This window comes from Phyllostomus hastatus, unplaced genomic scaffold (genome assembly GCF_019186645.2).
Source record: "Phyllostomus hastatus isolate PE091 unplaced genomic scaffold, TTU_PhHast_1.1 phas_contig_86, whole genome shotgun sequence".
Lineage (NCBI taxonomy): Eukaryota > Metazoa > Chordata > Mammalia > Chiroptera > Phyllostomidae > Phyllostomus > Phyllostomus hastatus.
In genome coordinates, this window is record NW_025333977.1 from 10,285,046 (window position 1) to 10,308,495 (window position 23,450).

Here is a 23,450-nt window from a genome sequence, read left to right on the forward strand (position 1 = left end):
ATGACGAGATGAAAAACTTTGAAAACCACTGGTATAAATAAATCCAGAGCTTTGCCCTAGTCAATGAAGTTGGAAGGTGTCAGATGGACTCACTCCTTAAAGACACTTTTTAACGATTATTCAGTTGTTTCCTTTTTCCCCCGGTTAAGTTTCTGTTTCAGGGTTCTCTGTTTAAGAATCATCCTTGAATCACTCAAAATGGTAAGGCAAACAGATTGTCTTCTTTAATGCCTCTTTCTTTAAAACTACCAAATAACAAACAGTTCTCAGACCTGGAATACATTTCAACCCAGTAACATGCTGTTTTGTAAACAAAAGAAACAAGAAAAATAGCACCTTCAATCAAAACTTCCTTCCTAATTAGCTGCAGAGAAGCCATAAATTGGGGGTGATAATCACTTAATCTCTTTGAATAGCTCATCTATTAAACAATTCATCAGGAACATTTTCCTCATACATAAGGAGACTAAATATTGGTTTGCAAACATGGAACTAATTAACTAGTAAGCTTTTTTTAACAGACTTTTAAAAATGCTTTCTGCCAAGACCATTTTAGCCAACTGTGTATAATAAAAGCAAAAAAAAAAAAAGTCACCCTCTTTAGAACAAGGACCTAATGGTCACCTCAAGTTTAGGGGCAAAACCAATGTGCTACAATATTGTGACAAGACTCAGTGTAAGAATTCAGTGAGAGGCAGGTCACTTTTGAGAGACTAGCCAGAAGAGTGGACTTGGGACACACAGGACCTTCAAAACCTTGGAAGGCAGTGGCAGGCCGACACACATTCCCAGAAGTGGAGCAGGACCTGAACCAATGCTGCTGTTGTTAGCAGATCTTTACGGCGTTATCAAGAAATCCCAGTTGTCGGAAGATAACTCTTTTCCTTTGGTTTCTTTGCAAATAAAGAAAGGCACCTTTTAGGGTACAGCAGGTTGGTCTTGATATGTTTCTTTGTCCAGTATGTCCAGTACTTTTATATCTTTTAGCAAACATATGGATCAATCCATTAGATCACAAAATTACTAGAAAACAACGTTCAGCAAACAGTGCTCAGTGATGAGTAGTTTGTATTTCAATGAAAGGTTTACTGCGTCTCTGTATAGGCAAGGCAGTTGGGATAATTCCGCAGCTCGGCACTATCCAGGACTGATTCTCACCGCCGTCCCACTGAGCTAACCCTGGGACCACAAAATGGTGACAGCACTTCCGATTCCGACAAGACAATCCCTAAAGACGGAGAGCGGAATTTCCTCTTCTAAGTCTCTCAGTGGAGGAAATCTTTCTCAGATGTCCCCTGCAGGTCTCTCTTCCGTTGCCATTGCCCAGGACAGGCTCACACGGCCGTGCCTTGTCCATTCACTTACATGGGGAGCAAGACCGTGCAGGGACCGACCTCCCTGGGCACCAGGCCACACAGAGCAGGGAGCACTTGAACGAGCAAGCAAGGTGGGGGGGACAAGACGGCCGTTGGATTGATAACCAGTACTCGTCTCAGCCAGGGAGGGCTAAACACATACACGACGTATTACACTAACTTCCACTGGCCAAGAGGGTAACATAGCACTCAGAGCATAAAAAAAAAGTGTAATATAAGGGACTAATAAAAAAATACTTCAGGGACAAATAATAACTAAGATTCAGTGAGTACACTCTACATGCCAGGCACTAGTCTATGCACTTTCTGTACGTTAATATATTTAATCCTTAAAATTGTTAGCTGTACTTTCCAGATAAGGAAAAGGGAACAGAAGCAAAATAACTGGCCCCAAACGTCCAGAAAGTGAGAGCCAAGGCTAGACTTGAGGTCAGACTGCACACGCCCGCATTCCCAACTGCTGCACCGCGCTGCACAGCGCCATGTGGAAGGGGCAGGAACACAGTCTAAAGAGCCTTTTTAAACCAAATAAGCCAAGGCGGAGGTGGAGGTGTAGAAATCAAGCCAAAAATGTTGCTGAGATTTACACACAGTACATTTTATTAAATACTGGGTTTTACTAGAACAAGTGAACTTATGATAGAATTTTCATTTAAAAAATGTGGCTGTGTTCAAATTCCTACTTGACACTGCCTTTTGGCTAAGCATTCTACTTTCACTGGCTCTGTACTCACTCATACGGACAGAAAAATTAATTTCTTAGAACAAAGGAACTTCTCAAGTGGTGCAAGACTCAATATACTTAATAGAAATACTCAAAGCGTGGGCGTGACCACAACAGAATGTGTGATCAGAGAGCATTGTTTTTTACAGTGTATTTATAATAGCTACAGGTAACACTGCTAACTCATGCAAAGTAAGTCTTCACTGCAGACTGAAGGTGTCTGCCTTACACATGAAAATCATTCACGTCCCAGGGTTTGGCCTTTAGCCAAAAATTAACCTATGATGGGAAATGGCTGTGAAGTTGGCTTTTCAGACCACCACAGGAAAGCTGTCAGCTGTAATATCCATCCTGTAATCGCGGCGGCAAGTTCCTGGGAGTGGCTTTTTCTTGTGTTTTGATCAAGTCTATAATAGCTGAGAGGACTGCACAGTCTCTGGATTTCGTGTCCTTCCAGTCTACAGGATGGGGACTTTCAATCTTCTCTTGCAGAAGGGTATCTAGTTCCTTTCTCAATTCCTAAGGTTGGAAAAATTACACAAATTCAACAAAGACAGATATACAACAAAACAATGTAATAAATTACAGTGACTAGCTGAAACAAGGAACTTCGTAAGCTATTATACAAAAGACTGAAACATTTGGTAAATATACAGTAAAATTAAAAAATTCAAACTTTGGACTCCAGACATTTACAATGGTTGGTCTGTAACTACCTCAAAGAAGAATCTGGAAAAACCATGAATAAATTTCTCAACACTATTTGCTTTGCTGAAAAATGTCAAGCAATATTTACAAAATATGTGATACCTGTAACAAAAGCACATACAATCACTTAAAGTCAATCACCTTCACAAGATGGGCGATTCTTGCTGGGGACTGAAAGACGATCCACTCGTCAACAGCTATCGTTTCCTGATCATTATCCTTCTGGATGGAAATGTCTCCTCCGAAGAACAGGAGGCAGTACGGGGAGACTTCTGTGCAGTCGTACAAGTATATCTACACGGAGAAAATCAAAGCAAGTGAATACATTAAAGAGTCTGCATGACTGTCGCATGAACTCAGTCATTTATCACCAGTATCAATGTATTAGTATTAATCCTTCTAAAACAGGTATTATCCTATTAGTGTAACTATAGAGACGAGGTTTGAAGAAATACATTTTAAATGAACCATTCTTTATTAATTCAGAGAACAGCAGCTTTATATTTGTTTCAATTCAAACAGTACTATTTTTTAAACAAAATATTTTCTGAATGAAAAAGGAAAACACTAATGTAGTTGACATTATTTTTATAGATACCTAAACAGAATCACACTTAACATTCTGACTAGTATCTATAAGGTATGCTAACATGCCAACAAAATTCTCTGTACAGCATAAACTGCTGTACACCAGAAAATTCCAGTATTTCCTGAACACATGCTCTGAAAGACAATTATGCAAATCAAATAACTCTCCCAATTAAAATACAAAAATGGATCACGACAGACCTGCATGCTAAAAGTAGACGTTATCCGCTTAAGGAAGTTATTAATTCATGTCATAAAATTTTCTTACAGAATAAATTTTGTTTATAATTATAAAAACTATGTAATTATAAAAGTGCAGCACTGACACTCAGATCCATGGTCACTTTAAGTATTTACTCACGCTGCTCGTTCTCATCTTCAGGTGATAGATAAGCCAGTTGTAGTGAAAATCTGTCTGCTCCACATTAACGGACTTAGGATGAATGGAAACTAGTCCATCATTTTTTGTGTAAACTTTCACCCTTTAAAAAAGTTCAAATGTAGTTGTTAAAAAAAAATTCTAAGAGATTCGAAACCAATCCCAGAATTTAAAAAAGCTCCACAGATTAAGTATAGTTTATTTTTGCAATATAAATTTACAAATTTATATTTGAGGAAATAATTTTTTGTTTTACTAAAATATCAGCTAACTGTGAATACATCAAATCCTTATAATCGTGTGTCAAATCCTCTTCTTGAAGGTATAAATTAGTCAACACATTAGACAGGTGACAAAATATTTCTTAATTATGTTTCTACTATACAAGTGAAGGACAAAGAATAAAATAAACAGCTAAAGTAGTTCAAAGTGATTCAGACCAAAAGGAACAAGATACATAATACTGTCAATAATGATACGAATAGCCCTCAATTTAAACAATAACTTTGTGAAAGGATTAAAAAATTCCACAGGTTAAATATAAACCAGTAAAATAAAAAATTACAAGTGTTATTTACAAGGGGTTTTAGCTACAACTGACTTTTAAAACCCTGAAGTACGTCTAAGTGGTCTCGCATTCACTGCGATGCCCTGCTTCCAGGAGAGGAATGCCTGGGGTGAGCATGCTCTGACCCAGCTCCGCCTCAGTCTCTTCACTTCCAGGGTTCCTTTCTTTGACAGCCATAAAATTTTTATATCCATTTGTAGGGGTTTTTAATATTATTCAATGGGAAGATGTGTGGTGGTTTACTTTTAAATAGTCAATAGTAATGACCTGTATTAGGTGACATAAAAGCTGCTAATCCACTGATCCTTCCTATATGTTTTTTTTTTCAGATGTTGGTTTTATTTTATTTTTCAGTTACAGTTTTCTTTCAGTATTATCTTGTATTGGTTTCAAGTGTACAGCTTAGTGGTTAGACAATCACCCACTTGACATCACACCCCCTCAACATTTCCAGTAGCACCTGGCAGCGGACAGTTACTGTGGTATTACTGACTACATTCCCATTCCCGTACTCGACATCCCCATCCGTGAGCACCAGTCTGCTCGGTGACCCCCTCACCTTCCTTCTTTACCCAGTCCCCCAACCCCTCCTCACTCTGGCAACCCCCAGGCCAGTCTGCTCTCTGTGTCTAGGAGTCTGTTTCCATTTTCTTTATTAATTTATTTTGTTCTTTAGATTCCACATATAAGTGAAATCACATGCAAGTTTCTTTTTTGTGCTTCTAGGAACTCATACTATTTCCATCAATATCACAGTCACTAGCCATAATTCAGAATAAACTCAGAAATTACTTTTGCTCCCTGCACTGAACCAACGCCACCCTGCAGCCCTACTGCACTCCAGGAGCGGAGTCCGGCAGACACGCCCGTTTGGGAGCAGAGCGTCTCAGGCTCCGTGGGCCCCGTGGCCTCCCGCAGCAGACCGCGGACAACATGTACAGACAGGCATGGCCGTGTTCCAATAAAACTGTGCACACCTAGGTTTTGGCCAGCATGCCAAAGTTTGCTGGCCCCTGGCCTGGACCAAAATAAAGCACCAATCCAAAGAAAACTTTTTTTTTTTTTTAATTTTCATAAAGCCTTCCAAGGATGGCAGGGGGATATATAAAATATTCGTATTTCAGAGAGTTTCTCTGATACAGTACCTGTCAAGTTAAGGCTATGTGTGAAGAACTTGACAAAGCACTGGTGTCAAAAAGTACTTGATCACTAAAACTGTGTAGAATCCACCAGCCACAATGGTTAAAGTTCACGTTACCCACAATCTTACATGTGACAGTAGGGTTTCTGAGCCTCAGCATTTTCAACATATTGGCTTCTTTGTTGTGGGGGATGCCCTCCACACTGTGGAATGCTTTATAGCACCCCCCGCTTCAGTCTATTAGCACCACCGCAATTACAATAACCACAAGGTCTCCACTGTCACTTCTCCCAGGGGGCAAAAACGCAGTTGAGAACCGATGCCCGGGAACAATGCCTGTGCTTTATCTTTGAGGTCTGTATTTTTTATAATCATAGGGTATACAGTTTCTTCATTTAATATCACTTCAAATATTTCATGTTACTACACAATGGCTGTTTTATATGCCCACCTACCAGAAAAGTCATAGAATGTGGTATTACAAAACCGTAATTTCTCCACTGCTATTAGACATCTTTGTTGTTTAAAATATAGTTTGTTTTATTTTGTTTTGTTTTGTTTTAAATCTGGAACTACTTCCTTAGGCCACATGCCTCCAATTAAAATATTCACTTATGGATCTACTGGGCCGGTGACTGTTTCAATGACTGCTAATCCAGAGCACCCTTCAAAAGGATGGCAGCAGCTCACTGACACTAGCCATTTGTGACTTTGAGTTTCTCTCTTTCCTCACTAGCTTTTACTAGGCAAAAATAGGCCACGTTCTCTCCAATTACTACTGAAGCTAACTCTATTTGTATATGTATTTAAAAGTCACACTTTATTTTTCATAACAGTAAAATCACCATTTTATTCAGAGACAAATTACAAAATTACCTATTATTTATAAGAGGAAAAAAATCCCAAAGCAGAATGCATTCTAAGCAATGTTTACCTGGCATTGTTTTTCTTCTCTTTTCAGGCAATTAAAAAGGTTTGCATTTATTAAAGTTTAAGATGGCTGTCTTATTACACAGAGTCTGATACAATATGACTTCAAATGCCACCACTCACATCAGGCCACTGAACTTCTGGGATGAGTTAACACCTGGCTTACTTTTCTCATGTCTACACTGCTACACTTACTAACACGCTTTGTGAGTAATGGGTGACGGCCAGCTGACACCAGGGATATGCTCTGAGGGAAAGTGATGCCTCTGTTAACAGTCTGCCTACTCTTAAATGATCACAAGTAAAAAGAACAAGAACACGGCCCTCGTATGAGTAAGAACAAATGTACAATATGAGCCCTGTTGCATTACAGGATTTCAAAAGTTTAAGGAGACAATTACAGTTCATAATAATCTTCAATGCTTACATTTTTCTTTTTTTACCCAAATTTAGTCGAATTTTAGCAACTTTGGGATATAAACCAGCACAGATGACAGCTTTAATTATCTTCTCATTATCTATTAGGGGTGGGGAGGTAGAGAACAAAGAGTAAAATACTCATACAATGGACAAGAGCAGTAAGTTGTTGACACTGTTTTCTGCTTTACCTGAATTGATATTAGACTTTGGGTCTTTGGGGTTTCTACTGCTTACAAATCCCGCTCCAAGAAGATGCTCAGCAAACTGCCCTTTCATGTTATGCAGCATCTAGAGAGCAACGGTAACAAACAGAACTAGAAAACCTTCCACAGATTTATGGGTGTTATAAAGCATATATTCATAAGTAAATTTAGCTGTAAGCTTTCCAGCTTTATAAAGTACTTTTGCAAAAATGTGATGTTTTCGAGCAGAGGATGGCAGACTACAAAGTTTATAGAAACCTGTTTTTGTCAACAGCGTTTTATTGGAACACGACCATACCCATTCACCTACATATTATCTGTGGTTGCTCCGTGCCGTACGGCAGAGGTGCTTGGTTGCAACAGGGACCCCATGGCCTATAAGGCTAACCTAGTCATCATCTGATGTACAGAAAATGTTTGCCTATGTTAGGAAATGACCACTGATGTTTAAGGGTCACTCCATTTTGCAAAAAGACTAATATCTTCAAAATCACTCTCTACCCAGTATTTTGAAAGAAATACAGAAAAAGTACAAAGAAAATAGCCAACATCCATCCATATTTCTACTACTGAAAATTAACTACTGTGGCTTCTTGGCACAAAAACTGAAGACCTTTTTTTATTTTTGAGAAAAATCACTACTGGGATAAAAATGATGCATGGCTCATTATAAAGCAACAAGTAATACTGAGAAGTACAAGTGAACAAACTTCCCTAAACTCAATACTGTCGGAAAAGTCATTTACTAAGAAACAGTACTGCAGACCCTTATGTATATACAGGCAAAAGAGTTAGGAAAAAAATGCTATCTCAACAATGGCATAACTGTATAGAAACTATTTTTTAAATTAACTCTAGTTCAATGTTGTAAAAAAAAATAGAAATGACACTGAACTAAATGAGTTCTACATTGGTCATATTTAAGTGTATCTTCCTGTTATGGACTGTGTGTGACTTGAGTTTCCCCACCTAATTTCTCTTACTGCTAACTTTCTGGTCACCTCCTGGTTTTCATTACCATTATTTTTTACTGTTCAGGGTAATAACCTTTACATCCTATTCTGTATCCATAATTCCTGTTTTATACTTGGTGTATATCTAAGTAATTTCAGTGTACAGCACCAGTTGATGGAGCACGAACTCTCCATTCCTGAATTCTCTTTCTCTCTTAATTGGCAGCATTTCACTGTCAGTGAATTTTACAAGAATAGCTCATGGATGCAGTATTTCAAGTGCTTTCTTGAATGCCTATCCTTTGTCTTGATATTTTAGTATCTTGACTGAATACAGTATTTTCAAGTAACACTTGAATTCAGCCACACTGTCATATTCAGTGGTACATTTCATTTTTTCTTTTTCAGGAAAATGTTTTTATACATCTCTCCAATACACACCTAACCTCACCTGAATTTTCCGTGCATAGACATCTATTACCTTTATGATGAATCAGTCCTGTCTTCCTGCCTATAAGCTTTTTACTTATGGTTTTAACATTTCCCTTTTGCAGCTGCATCTACAAACTGTGATTATTTCTCTCTTCTTTGGCCATCATTTGCTTTTAAGGGCTGTCCATTTTGTCCTTTACAGTTCTTTTGGTCTTTTTCTTAGCGCAGCAGTCTTTTCATCCATTCTATTGGTTTATATTCTTACAGTAGTTTCACTGAACTCATATTCTGCAACTGTTCTTTACTATGAAGCAGTTGTAAGGTATTTTCTGCTGAGATATGCTGCATTCCACTCCTTTTGTCCTTTGGCTGTAGCATCTTTCAGAGTTGCCACGATCCTTCTTTTCATTCAGTTAAGGCTTGGGCACTCTGGGGTAAATATGCTGGATTCCCGACTCTTTTACCCTCTTGTAGATGTGTTAAACGTCCAGTACACAGGGCTGGAGTGCATGCGTAATGGGGAAAGGTGAGGACATTCCTATTCCTACTGGCCTGTGATCACCTCTCCCTTCAGTGCACCTGCCCTACTTACAGATTACTTTCTTCTGTTTCACAAATGCTCCTGTCCAGTGTTCTCTCACGACACAAAATCAGCTAGATACCTACCCTCAAAGTTTAAGATACCCACCCTATTTGATATTAAAAATAAACTTTAGGAGTATTAGTGAAAATGTTCACACTGAGTCATCAAAATGTCAACTAGAAGGTAAGTGCCGGAACAGTAACTGAACTTTGCTGTGTTTTTCTGCTATATTCTAGACCCTTGTATCTTTTCTCAGCCACTAGTTTTTTGTTTATTATATTATACATCTCATTTTGTTTTGTTACAGTTGATTTAATAAAAATATTGAATAGTGAGCCAACTTCATTAGACAAATTCACAATTAACCTTTTGCCACTAACCTAATTGTACAAAATGCATACATGTATTCTCTAATCTAATATGCATGAGAATCACTCCAAAACATGCACCATTACCTGCAATGTGTTTGAAGACAGAAAATATTCCCAGCAATAGTCTTTTTCATATCTGTAACCACGTCGCCTAGCTTCTTCCCAACCCTATGAGGCAAAGAAATGAAGAAAACCATTTATATTTTTCCCCTAAGCAAAGACTAACTACTTGTCTATCTTCATTTTGTAATAGTTTAATCTTCTATTGATGTCTTCTATGTAAAAAGGTCAAAGAATTTTGAAATTTATAAACTAAAAAAAAATAAACAAACAAAACAAAAAACACCTCCCCATGATCCCAATTGTTGTGGTAACCACCACTGAATTTTCAGACCTTTTTACAAGTAAGTACAAGTTAGAGAATAATATATTGTGTATTTTGTACAAAATGGCATCATACTGTACATAATGTAGTAAAGTAAATGAGAACTGTTGAAAAATTTCAATGCTATCAAATGTTTTTCAACTTCACAAATATGGCTTATTTTTTAGCTCTCTAGAGCAGGAGGAAAAATAGGGAAAAAGAAAAGTAATACTGAATTAGCTCAAAGAAAAAAAAAACTTTCCTATAATATGTAGTACAAAACTGAGTCTAGAAGTTGCTGTCTCTAGAAACCAAATTACATTTAAATTTTGCAAAGATAAGTGATAAATGTTTATCCTCTGATACACCTGGCTTTTGGGAGCAGAAAATGTCTGTATTCTGAATAATATATATGATTATAATACTCTATCTAAATGATAAGTCAGAATTTAGGTATAGTTTATTAATGAACAGAGAGAGAGAGAGATACTGTCTCTCATGGAATGTCAATAAGATAAACACAAGTGAACAGCAAATATTAAAATAAATTGTTCATTTGTTCAATGGTTATCAAATCAGAAACACAGACTTCTTTTCCAAAAGTATAAAAATTAAAAAACTATTACACAACTTAAAAATGAAATTTGTTTTCAAATATTTAACTAATTTTAAACATTCTCACTTAGTAATGTATTCCGAAGACCTATGATGACACAGATCTCAAAAAGTTAAATAGGTTCCTATTATCAGCTTTTCACGTGAATAAACTGTCACAAGTTATTTTTTACCTCAAATGCATTCACAACTGTCAGATGGTCACTTTTAGAATCCTTTGCCAATTCCTTTCTTCTTGCATCTGCGACCTTTTCTTTCCCCTTAAAAAATACAGACCAAGGCAACTTAAATGGCTCTCACACTATATATTAGAACATTCTAACAAAACGCTAATGAATAAACATTATCTAAGCAACGACTATCACATGTACATAAAAATGCCTAGCCTTTCTCTTGTCTCTTTCTTACCAATGGAATCACAAAGGGATCCTTGAAGCTGAGACTCGCAGCAATGGTAAGCACTGGGTCTAAACAACAGAACAGAGCTCCAAAAAGAATCATCTTTCCAATGTGCGGCTCAACTGGTAATCGTGCTAAATGGACTCCAAGAGGTGTCAATTCTTCCTGTTTATCCAAAGCGTTCTGTAGAGTAAGGGTTTATGTTTAAAACAGACATTATCAAACATCACAACTAAACCTAACTTTAGTTTGCTTAGGAAAAAGAAACCACTCCTCACTCTCTCAATGAGCCCAAATAACCGTAATACTGTTCAGTGCCCGTAGAGGTCATCTTTGGGGCTGAGGGGCACTGCAGTGATTGGGAGAGCGTGGGAGGAAGGCTTTACATTAGGATACTGGAATGTTCTTACTTCTCGACATGAGTAATGATTACACAGTGCTCACTTTGTGGTAAATCATTAACCTGGACATTTTTGTTTTGCTCTTTTATCCTGTATGGGAATGCTGTAATTCACAATAAATTTTATCTTTAAATGTGGGCTCCAGCCCCTACTGTTGGCAAGGATTTGCTGGCCTTTTCAAAGTTCTGTTGCCTGCAAATGAGCACATAAAGACAGACTCCTAATTCCATTCGGGAGAGGACACATCATCCTGCTGAGGCTTCAAGTCCCTCTGACTGTCCATCTCTACCATAAATAGTGAGCTGATTTTCTAAGCACCATGCAACTCTCCATAGCAATATTCTATCAGACAGAAATAGGGGCCCTGGCTGGCATAGCTCAGTGGATTGAGCTCGGGCTGCGAACCAAAGCATCGCAGGTTCGATTCCCAGTCAGGGCACATGCCTGGGTTGCAGGCCACGGCCCCCAGCAACCGCACATGGATGTTTCTCTCTCTCCCTCTGTTTCTCTCTCCCTTCCCTCTCTAAAAATAAATAAATAAAATCTAAAAAAAAAATAAATAAAAAAAATAAAAAGCCTTTAAAAAAAAAAGAAAGAAAGAAACAGGGGAGAGAGGTCACTGGTAGAACTGTACTGCTTCCCACAGACCAGTGACCTCACTAAACCTAACCTACATTCCAACAAAGAAGGTTAGACAGTAACACAATGCTTTTTCACTCCAACGACTTATTACTCTCATTAAAATCTACTGCAGTGTTCTCTGATATGGGCCAAATTCTCAAAATAATCATGGATGACTCAAATAAAACTGAAATATGTAAAATATGCTTTGGCACCCCCTAACCCAGCACCAATCAACAGAACCTGCAGCGATGACAGACACACTCTACGTCTGGGCTGCCCAGTACCGTGGGAGGGGCTGCTGTACCGGACTACACAGCTCTAACAGCCTTCTCCCCGCTCTGGGCTCTAACTCACAGCTAGTTCTGTGCTTCTCAACACGGTCTTGTGCAGGGACGGCTACCAAGAAGTCACTTGACGAAGATACTGAGACTAGTTTCTCAAAACACTGACTTCAAGGGAAAAAAAACAAAAAACAGAAAACAAGGAAAAAAAGCTTTAAGAATAAAATGACAGGTAGGGGAATATGACATTGGAGGAAAGTCACCTATTAGTATTCCCTCAACAATACAAGAGTTGCCTTTATAAAACACCCATGCAAAGATTTCAAAATTGTATGTAATTTTAAATCAAGCCTACAATGAAAAAAACTGTGTGACAAGGACTTAGTATAAGAACGTAATGAAGATTTCATTTTTATAACTTCCTAACTCGTAATTTTCATATACCAAGGTGAACAGTCAAACAGTGTATAAAATTGGGCACTGTGAATTCACTGATGTAGCTTGCAGTAACGAGACTAAGATTATAATTATCTGGCTTTTATGCTCTAATACTCTTTATCTAAGTTAAAATTTTTTTAAAAAGTCCAGCTTACCAGTTCCATCAGGTGTTTTATGGAGAGTGACACTGCCTCGTTTGATGGTGGGTCCATTAACCTACTCAGAAAATGAGCAATTCCACCAAGCCTTAAGATCTGGGAACGACAAATACAAATATAATTAAACACATATTGTATATTGACGTAACAGTTAGTTCTGCTGGTCACTCAGGTAATGCATCAAACCTACACAAGATCTTCAAGTCAGTTATTTTACCAGAGTAAGTTGAAATTACATTTGTGATTCTATAAAAACACGTTTAAAAGCTGATATACTACTTTCATTATCCACCAACTTAATGAGAAAAATAGTTGGTTAAAATCTCAACAAATCAATTACCAATTATTTCTGAAATAAGAAAATTATACAAAAATATATAAAATACTGGAAAAAAAAAAAAGGTAAGTACTTTATAAAGAGAGATAAAAATCTTAAGATGCAGTAACACCTCTGACCAGTGTGGCTCACTTGGTTGGATTGTCATCCTGTAAACCAAAAGGTCACGGGTTCAATTCCCAGTCAGGGCACATGCCTAGGTTGCAGGTTCAATTCCCAGTCAAGGTGCACAGCAGAGGCAATTGATCAATATTTCTCCCTCAATGTCAACATTCCCCTCCCACCCATTCCCCTTTCTCTAAATTCAATAAGCATGTCCTCAGGTGAGGATTAAAAAAATTATGTAATAACAGTAGCTAACATTTACTGAATACTTACTATGCAGTAAGAAACTTGTACCAGTTTAACTTAAATAACTTGTCCAATATACCAAAAGTGGCTTGTCAGGAGAGGTGGTGAGCTTCAAACATAGGCAATCTGGCTTCGGAGCAGTACACGATTAAATACTTTTAAATAAGCATTCAAAGGAAGTTTTAAAACATAGTGTACTCACACACACAGAAAACAAATGTGTGGTAAACATCAGAATGCCATCCCCATTTCATTTTATAACCATCCCACTAACTTACCTTTATTTGTAAACAAAGTTCTTCTAAAGGAGTTCTCAAGATCTCTGGCAGCTGGTAGTCCTCTAGAAGGCTTGCTCGGAGACCATTGTACAGATGATAGCAATGGCCAGGTTGAACTCTGAAAAGGAAAACAAAACAAGTGGGGCAGAAAGGACGCATTTGTCAGTGACTTTTTAGAACTACAGAGAAAGTAGGCAGGGAAAGTAGCCAATATCTACTTCTTACAAGCCACAGCATAGCTAATTTACTTATTATTTCATCTTTATTAATCACATATTCCTTCTCCCCATCTACTCTGAAGAGCCTTAAATCCACTATCCATATCCTATGTCCCAGTTTTAAGAAATAAAAGATTTCCTTCCCCACCCAGAATTAGATCCCCTATTTCTACTGTCCTGTGTAACAGCAGTCTACTAGGGTTGAATCTCTCTATGCCTTGTGAACATCTGATGTAACAAACCCTGACATTATGTTAACCTGTCTATATTAGTTAAAATGCTTTTAGGTATGTGCTATTCAATGAGCTCTCAGAGGAATGTTGGAAATTTTTTTTCCTTCCATGTTTGCTTCTAGTGACATGAATGATATTCTTTGGACAATAGTAAGGACAGATGTGAAGAGGTGAGGATATACATGCCATGTATTTTCAAGAAAAACAAATAGTTCTATGGGCTCTTGCTGCAATAGCAGAAGGTCCTTTTCCTATAGGAATAAAAATAAAATCTAAAAATCTTAGCCATTTCTGTCACGAGCTTTCAAAAACCCATTGTCTGTTACATAACATGCCTGCAGAAATTATGGGTGCTTCCACTGAGGAGCACATAATATCGTTTGCTCTGACCTTCAACATAATTATCAAGCTAATTAGGCTTTGCTAAAGGAATTTACATCTTTGGAGCCTACAGAGAACTATGTTCCATTGCAATTAAAACACTGTAATTCCATTTAACCTCCACTAGGGTAGTGGGGTTAAAGACTTAGATAAAATTAATACTTCGTTTACTCGATTTTTGAACTGTTTCACGGATCAAATCTAAGACCTAACACGTGTACTATTCATACATAAAAGTGTGCCACAACCCGTTCACTATGATGAATACTTTTTAAACCAGTACCCTGTGGTGACAGGTCTGCATGGGAGAACCCCGGACTTGCTGGGCCCCCAACTGACCTATCCCCAGTAACTGATGAGAAGGGTAAACTTCTTAGACTAAGCCACAACTTTGGCTCAACAGCATCAATTGCACAATGTAATAAACTACCTAGAAGCCAAGCTATACTGGGATTATCTGCAAAAATTACAACAAGTATGTCAGAGTTTTATAAACATATTACAAACTTAAATAATGCAAGAATATGCATGAAAATGAACAGTTAAGTTCAATTATTTGTGTTAAAGACAAATAATTTTCCTTCCATTAAGACAGGGAAATTTTTATTTCTTATACTACCATTTACATCAATGGGAGCAAGGTACTTCCCTTGGGTTTTTGTTGGTAACTAATAGTGACAAACCAGCACAGACGTACAGTACAGGAATCAGGAGTCCAGACTGCGGAACCAGATGCCTGGAGTCAAGTATTGCTACTACTTACAAAGCTGTGTGACTTTAAAAGGATTATATTTAATTTCTTTGTACCTTAATTTCCTTACCCTTAAAATAGAAGTAATATTTTACCTCACAGCACTATGCTGAGAATTAAGCAAGTTAACTTATTTATATATATATGTATGTATGGTGATTAGGAACTTATTTATATATATATGTATGGTGATATATGTATACATATATACATGTATGGTGATTAGGACATGACCTGAAATTCAAACAGTATTAGTAGTTATTATTAGTAACATGTGCCTTTTAAAAAAGAAATAAAATTATAGGCAGTATAACTAACAAGAAAAATAAAAAATATTAATTTAAATGAACTGAATTAAGGAATGGGGTAGAAAAATCATAAAAAAGAATTCCAAAGAAACGGTAATTAAAAGATTTTCTCATTTAAAAATGTGCTATAGTAAGTTTTAAAACATATGAAAGGTAACTCTTCTAAACACAGTAACACATTTTGCTACAGAAATCTTTTATGTGTTTTTTAAAGGCTTCAGACAAGGTCCCGCCTTACCTTCCAGCTCGACCTTTCCTCTGTTTGGCATTAGCTTTACTGACCCACTCAGCAGACATTGTACTGATGTTGTTCTGGGTGTCAAAGTGTGTCTCCTTTATTTTTCCTCCATCTATCACATAAACTACATCATCTATGGTGATGCTGTTTGGAAACAGATATATAAAACATTAGAAGCACATCAAAAGTGCCAATTATCTATGAAAAGTCTACAGGCCGGGAATTCAGAGCATTTCTATGGGATCAAACAGATTTTAGCAGTTCAGGGTTTCCGCCTATCTTCCCACATTCACCAACGTGACCGGACCGGCCACTTCATCGTAGGCAGCCTCAGCAGCTGCAGGGCAGCACAGTGCCACTTCTGCAGACACGAGTTCGGTTCTTCCTCATCTGCAGCCGAACTTCACAGCTTGCTTGTGACTTCTGTACCTAGCTTTACTGCCCCCACCCCAGAGCCACAGGTTAGTATCAGCCTCCACTGAACAACGTTTCAGCGCTGTACTGGTATATTACTACCTCCAAGAGAATACATGCATTTTAGAAGCTGGCCATCCCTAACTCTCAAATTACCGAACAATACCATCACCTACGAGCAAAAGGCACACAGAACAAAACTGGTATTGGCTCCCATGTGCTTTTGGGGAAGCTTTGAAAAAAATCTTAAAAGGCTGTTTTGGAAGAGGGCTAAAATATTAGTACAGGCTAAATACATTTTTAAAAACTAAACAAACCTATGCCACTACCATAATTAAATTAAAAGATTTACTTTTGAGAAATTATAAAGTACTTTGTAGAGAAAAAAAGATGAAGATACATTAATGAGTTATGGGGCTTAAAGCAAGACTAGTCACCAGCAGCCAACCCATAAAACAATCTTTACCTAGTCTCTGCAATGTTGGTAGCAATCACTATTTTCCGAACACCAGGAGGGGTTCTTTTAAATACCTGTAAGAATAAATACATCAAAATTCCAAAATGACACTAATTTCTGATATATTATTCTTTCAGTTAGAGGAATTACTTCAGATGCTACCCATTTTTCACACTGTTTATTTGTTGACATACATATGCACGTAACATTTATGAATGTATTTATAAAGTATACATCATACCACAGAACCAATCTAGATCTCCCACAGATGTCAAAATCTTATCAAAAACAAGATTTTAAATGAAATACAGTAATTTATAGTATGGTTTTAAACAAAAACTGGAAAGTTAAATATCTTACTGTGTAGTCAAACTTTTAAGGGAGAGAGAGAAATTTTGTGTAAGGCTATGAGTTCTGAATTACCCAAAACGATATGGGTAAAAACAGCAAACAACCAGGCAGATGCCCAACTCATGAGAATAAATATTAATGGCTGTACCGCCACATACTATATTTTGACATTAGACTGGATTTTTTAAAAGTCCCCTTCAAATGCTGAACCCTACCAACAATACAGCCTTGTGACAAAGTCACCCAAGTAGATGAAAAGACATGCAGTGCAGCCAAGTACCACTTGGCTGTAAAGCAAACAATGCACGAAGGTATCCCTATTTGTATAAAAGTAGTAATCAATAGAGAACATGGTGTTTGCCAGTATAGGCACAGACTCTGTAGCCAAGGAATAAAAGAACTGACAGGGTGTCCACACTGAAAGTGTCTCCACACCACAGTGTCTAACAGACAGCAGTCCAGTCTTTGGAACCAAGAGCTCTCTCCCCTTCTCTTCCCTTGGGTCTGCCCTCTGTCTCTAATTCTGTGTCTAATCCTGAATCTGACACAGGACAAAGGTACCAGCAGAAAGGATATTAAAAGCCTCAATAAAAAAAAGTCTTGATAGTTTTTTACAAACTGTGAAAAAACTAGGTGGGAAGAGGTAGACTTTCTCACCCATCTTATTCTACCAGGGCCCACAAATGCTACAATCCAGACAATTACCTTGCCTTTGAGAATGCAGTGTTCATTCTAATTCAGGAAATCTCTGAATCTGGCTGAGCCAAAATATTCAAAACTGTAATACTACATTATCGACAAAACAGGAAATTTCATACCTACAAATATACTAATGATGTAAATCAAAATGTCAAATATCAAGCTGTGGTATGTCATTTTTATTGGTACTCACATACCCTTTCTCTTTTACTCAGAAATGCCAAACAAGTTATTGGTGAAAAAAATCTTTAAACTTTTCCCTGATGTTGACTGACTAATTTGATGTGTGGATTATTCTCTTATTCATGTTTTTGTAAAATCATCCCCTGAAGACTCATTTATGAGGTTCTTAAGTATTTTTTACCTGGGTAACTATGTGAAAATATGCCTTAAAAATAAATAAATAAAATGCAATAAGCAGTCCTTTAGGCTTGCCTCATTTTGAAAGACAGTGAATAAATTTAACAACATACCTGCGTCTGGTTAACTGTAGGCATCAGTGAATGTAAAGGTATAATAAGAAACTTGTCTGAAAATTAAAAATAAAATTAAACTTTAGGACAGTTGCAGAAAAGCTCCATTAGACATATACAGAACATAATTTTAATAAATTACACTCATATGTTTTAAGTTTCAAAATGAAATAGTTTAAGCCCATCATGATTACTAGCTAATAGAAAGTTTAGTGTAGTACAGTGATAGGAAAGATGGTTAGTGTTCAAGAAGCAAAGGCAAATTCCACGTTTAGCTGTGGTTACAAAAAATGCAATGCTGACTTAAATTTCTAGCAACAGTGCCCAAATGAATCAAGATAGTGCTATTACCCCCAGAAAAGAGCTATTGTTATTCAAAGGAGATATGATGCTCCCCACAGACTCTGATGACTCTCTGAACTTAAAAAGTAGTAAATGCTGTCAACTGGTATTGCTGAAAAATGCTCCATTACTTCTCTGTGACATGATATAAAATATATCAACTCAATCAAAAGTCAAACCAAGCTACTTCACTCAGACTGAATCAAGCCTACAGACAGAACTTCCTGTTTATAGAAAATTCAGGTAAAAAATAATCAAATGAAATGATACCATGAAGATTCAGAAAAATCTAGAAAGTTGACCTAGCTTTTCCTGTAAGTCATCACCATGGGAAAAATAAGGAGAGAATGGGAGTCATGTTTTAGAACTGGAGTCACAGATTATCTGGCTTGACTTTCCTACAGTTGAACAAGCTCGCTATGAAGGGCATTTTGGGGGCAAAATGGGGAAAACCTGAATGCAGACTGGATTGTTTAATGATTTTAATAATTAGGTATGATAATGGCATTGCAGTTATAGAAGAAATTTGTCCTTACTTTTTAGAGGTGTGTGCTTATATATTTAGAGATAACATGTAATAGCTACAACCTAAAAAGCAAAAAACTAGACCACTCTTGGAGTTGCAATAAAACATGTTTTCTGGAATACCTGATTTAAACATCACTTGTGACATCAAGAGATCATGTAAAGTGCTGATATTGTCCCAGCCTGGTAGAAAGACCAATATTGCACCATCCTGTATGGAGGGGAAATAATCATTACAAAGGATCACGTAACAAAACACTAAAAATCTGTGCACACTTAAGTCTTCACTAAAATTATACTACCTCAGGATAATTTTAGTTACTGATAATAAGTAAAAAGTAAAAGCTCGTTTTTTAAAAATAGAATTTATAAACCAGATTTTTTCATTTGTTCATTCTTTTCTTCAAATAGGTCAAATACCTAAATCATTGGTATTTTGAGATTCTCATTCCTGGTTTCAAAAGTAATTTCTTCCACAGGTCATTTTTAGAAAGCATTTAAGAGGCCCTGGCCGGGCAGCTCAGTTGCTTAGAGTGTCATCCCAACACACCAAGGTTGTGAGACCAATACTCAGTCAGGGCACCAACAAGAGTCAGTCAATGAGCATATAAATGTGTAGAACAACAAATGGATATTTCCCTCTCTCCCTTCCTCTTTCTAAAATCAGTAAGTTAAAAAAAATGCATTTAAGAAATTCTATTTTTCTTTTTTCATGGCCCTGATATAAAAATGAAATTAAAATTATATCACTTGAAGAAAACAAAACTAACCTCTTCTTCCAAAACAATGTATCGAATAAGGGCAGCAATCAAATTCAGATCAACTTTATCATCATCCATCATTTCTACAACATCTACAGTACTTGCAGAATACCTAGCAAAATTAAATAGAAAATCACGAAAAACTTAGTAACGTTTCCTGACGTTTAATGTGCTATAAAATCTAAAAGTGAACTCAATCTGCCAATAGGGGAACAATCAACAGATAGGAAAATTATTAGGAAAATAATAGTGTTTAGCAATCAAAATAGCATAGTATTCAGATGTAATGAGACTTGCAAAAATCTCCTTAAAAACACACAAATTCAAGAAGATAATTCCTGCTTTTTGTTTTAGTCAGTCAGTAGTCGCTGTGTTCTGACTTTCAAACAAAATAAACTTACCTTTTCTGCAGTTCCCTTATGTAATCTGGCCAGCGATCTTTATAGATTGCTTCTTTTTCTTCTTTTTCTTGTCTATTTACATGCCCTTGCATGAAACTCCTCTTAAACTGGGATCTGCGTTCTTTTTGTTCTGGAACATATCTAAAATAAAAACATCCTTAAATAGCTTCGCTTTTTTGAAACTCTTTGGTTTTAGCTATTATCTATAACTTTTTATATTTAGGATTTTTAAAAAGATTATAAAAAACAATTTTTAGTGAACACTAGAGTTTAATATCAAATTTGTAAGTGTTCATTAACATAAAACCTGACATTCTAGATGAAAATCATTCTTCTCCATCAAAGCACATACAACTCTCGGTCATTGTAAGCAATCAAAATTAGAGTAATGTTCACCTTCAATTTGTTTGCCCTAAAACAAAAGATAACATTAAGTCCAAAATAATAGTTAATGTTGCCTAGCAAAAGACTCAGATTTTACATACAGGAGATTTCTAAAGCTGAGTACACGTAAGAATTCCCTGGAGAGTTTATGAATTCTGAAATCCTATACCTTGTGATTTGGATTCAAGTCTGGCTGGGGCCTGCTAATCCAAGAATTTAACTGGTAGCCCAGGAGATTCAAGAGTGTGTTTGGGAACACACTGTCCCATGTTTGAGAACTATTTAATTCTGCTCAGGCCCACAGACACAGCTAACAGCAGGGCCAGAAGCAGCATTCAAATCTCTCGTCTGTCCAGAGCTGTGCTGTGACTCCGCCGAGCCAAAGGGGCGGCTATAAGCTGGGCACATCTGTCCCAAGATCCCACCTATTAAGTGGGTTCTCAGAGCATGAAGGTAGAGACAAAAATGAGCCTAAACTTAACCCCAAACCCCCTCACAGTTCCCCCCGGGGGGGGGGGGCAGCATCTAGATGGAAGAGGGGGTTTGGAACATGTTTATTGTGAGTCAAATTATAGAATGCATCCTCATTCTGCCACTGACTACCTGTGTGACTTTGAACAAGGAGTAACCCTCGGATCTTTAGTTTCCTTTTTTGAGAGATTAATACTGACAACAGCATTAGTATAAAAGCAAAAAAAGTAACAGAGTAAAAGCACAGTGCCTGACACACAGCAGACACCCAGAGAGTGTTAATCCCCTTCCCTATTCAGTACCTGTGACCCGGGATTCCCCTAAGTCTTCGATACATATAGAGGCACCAACTGGAGGTAGGGCAACCTGAGACAGAGATTAGTCCTAGTCAGCAGGATGGTTCCCTTCCCAGCAGTTCCAGCAACAGAAGTAACCTTCAACCCCCACCCCAAGGGCCCAATCACAGCCCTCCGTCTCATCTCACCCCACTTCCTTCCCTCCTCGTTCCTTGCGCTGCAGCTTCTAGAAGGTGAGAGCTAGAGTGTCTGCTGCCAACTTCTATCCAAGGACCAGCCTCCTCCAACTCCCCTCTTAGGGATCACTACACAGATACTTATCTCTGCTTCAGGAGACCCTTTAGCTACAGTTCCTTGTACCTAATCTGCCTTCTAAACAGTTTAAGAAAGCAGGCCCTGCCCTGGCTGGTGTGGCTTAGTGGATTGAGTGCCACCAGCCTGTGAACCAAAAGGTCACTGGATCGATTCCCAGCTAGGGCACTTGCCTGGGTTGCGGGCCAGGTCCCCTGTAGAGGACATACGGGAGGCAACCGTGTATCTCTAGAATACTGATGTTTCCCTCCTTTTCTTTCTCTTTCTCCTTCCCCTCTCTCTAAAAAAGTAAATAAGTAAAATCTTAAAAAAAGAACAAGCAGTCATTTTGATGTAATGTTTGATTACTGATCCCTGAAACTTAGTTTCATTATTGTCGAGCTGTTGACAATTAATATTCTCTTAGAAATCAAGTGGTAAATATGCTGTGATAGGAAGTAGACACATCGTGGAAAGTGGAATTGAGGAAGGGCATAAAAATTTTGGGGCAACGCCGTGACTGGTGTGGCTCAGTGATTTCAGCGCTGGCCTGTGAACCAAAGGGTCACTGGATCAATTCCTAGTCAGGGCACATGCCTGGGTCACAGGCCAGGACCCTGGCAGGGGGCGAGCAAGAGGCAACCACACACTGATGTTTCACTCTCTCTGTTTCCCTCCTTTCCCCTCTTTCTGGGAACATGTAAAAATTTTTAAGAAAAATGTATGCACATTGATAAAACCAGGGCATGGGAGACCAATACACCATCTTCTCTCACTTTTAGTACGCTCCATGCTCTCTGCCATACACACTTCCTCTTACTCTGAATTTCACTGCTTCCCTTCCTTGCCCAGCCTAACCTGCTATCAGTGAGCTCATTCCCCACACACTACTTTCGCACACAAGTCAACCATACCTTAAATTAATAGCGTACATGCATCCCTGCCTAGAAGTTGTGAGGTATGTACCAAGTCTTTCCCAAGTTGTATGCTCAGGCCCTATTGCACAAATGCAAGACATAAAGTTCAAAAAATATCTGTTAAATAAATGTCCACTCAAAATTCAGCTGACTCTTCTCCATGTAAAAGACACAGTAGGATCTTTCTTCTCACCTTCCCACTAGTAATCTTCTCGCTTAATAAGTAAACTGTGGCATCTTGAAAAAAATCTCATCACAGTGTTTCTACATCTGTCCACATCCTCATGATGCTTACTAGAGGCCAGGCACTGTGCTACGCACTAGTCACAAAGACGAACAGGACAAAATCCTTGACCTCGAAAAATATGAAATCTAGCGCAAGAGGCAAATATAGAGAGACACATGACACGGCAGTAAGGTAAGTGTTGAAAGGGAGATGAGACACGCGCTGTAGGAGTCCCCATGAGAAAGCAACTCATTCTGTGAGAGGTGTCACAGATGGCTTCATGGGCAATAAAGCTAGGTTTTATCTTTACATAATCAATAGTGTATAGTTGAAAAAATGGAGAAGGTGGCAAATTAAGTCTAAAAGGAGGAAATGACATGTAACAAAGCAAAAAGTCATGAATGGAAGGGCGATGGCTGGCATAGTAGGGAACACTGGCCATGGGATACAAGAGGGACAACCGGATGGGCCAGACTGTGCAGAGCCTTCAGACGACGAGCTTAGGGACTGGAAGCTGATCCAGTGGGGCTCTGCTGCCCCAGCCGTTTTCTCGTCAAAATACAAATACAATTCTGCACAGCTCTTGCAGGAGGCGGCCAGCAGCTAAGGGCCAGTGTTGAAGGGATCACTAACTTGAGCATAGCAGCGAGGTGCTCTGCTGTAGGCCATGATAACCCAATACAGGTTCTTA

At 37.9% G+C, this 23,450-nt stretch overlaps 1 protein-coding gene across 1 annotated transcript in view; it reads right to left on the bottom strand.

Moving 5' to 3' along the window:
* Window positions 1-1,953: 1,953 nt before the first annotated feature.
* DHX36 (DEAH-box helicase 36) overlaps window positions 1,954-23,450 on the bottom strand; it is a 33,690-nt gene continuing 12,193 nt past the window's right edge. Inside the window, exons 10-25 of the mRNA XM_045851233.1 lie at window positions 20,175-20,315; window positions 19,783-19,885; window positions 19,136-19,223; window positions 18,146-18,201; window positions 16,632-16,696; window positions 15,752-15,895; window positions 13,623-13,740; window positions 12,654-12,752; window positions 10,764-10,937; window positions 10,529-10,615; window positions 9,461-9,544; window positions 7,023-7,122; window positions 6,842-6,932; window positions 3,758-3,878; window positions 2,950-3,102; window positions 1,954-2,619 (exon numbers count right to left, since the gene is read on the bottom strand). Coding sequence (XP_045707189.1) covers window positions 2,434-2,619; window positions 2,950-3,102; window positions 3,758-3,878; window positions 6,842-6,932; window positions 7,023-7,122; window positions 9,461-9,544; window positions 10,529-10,615; window positions 10,764-10,937; window positions 12,654-12,752; window positions 13,623-13,740; window positions 15,752-15,895; window positions 16,632-16,696; window positions 18,146-18,201; window positions 19,136-19,223; window positions 19,783-19,885; window positions 20,175-20,315 — 1,810 coding nt within the window. The 3' untranslated portion in view covers window positions 1,954-2,433. The remainder of the gene's footprint in view (window positions 2,620-2,949; window positions 3,103-3,757; window positions 3,879-6,841; window positions 6,933-7,022; window positions 7,123-9,460; window positions 9,545-10,528; window positions 10,616-10,763; window positions 10,938-12,653; window positions 12,753-13,622; window positions 13,741-15,751; window positions 15,896-16,631; window positions 16,697-18,145; window positions 18,202-19,135; window positions 19,224-19,782; window positions 19,886-20,174; window positions 20,316-23,450) is intronic.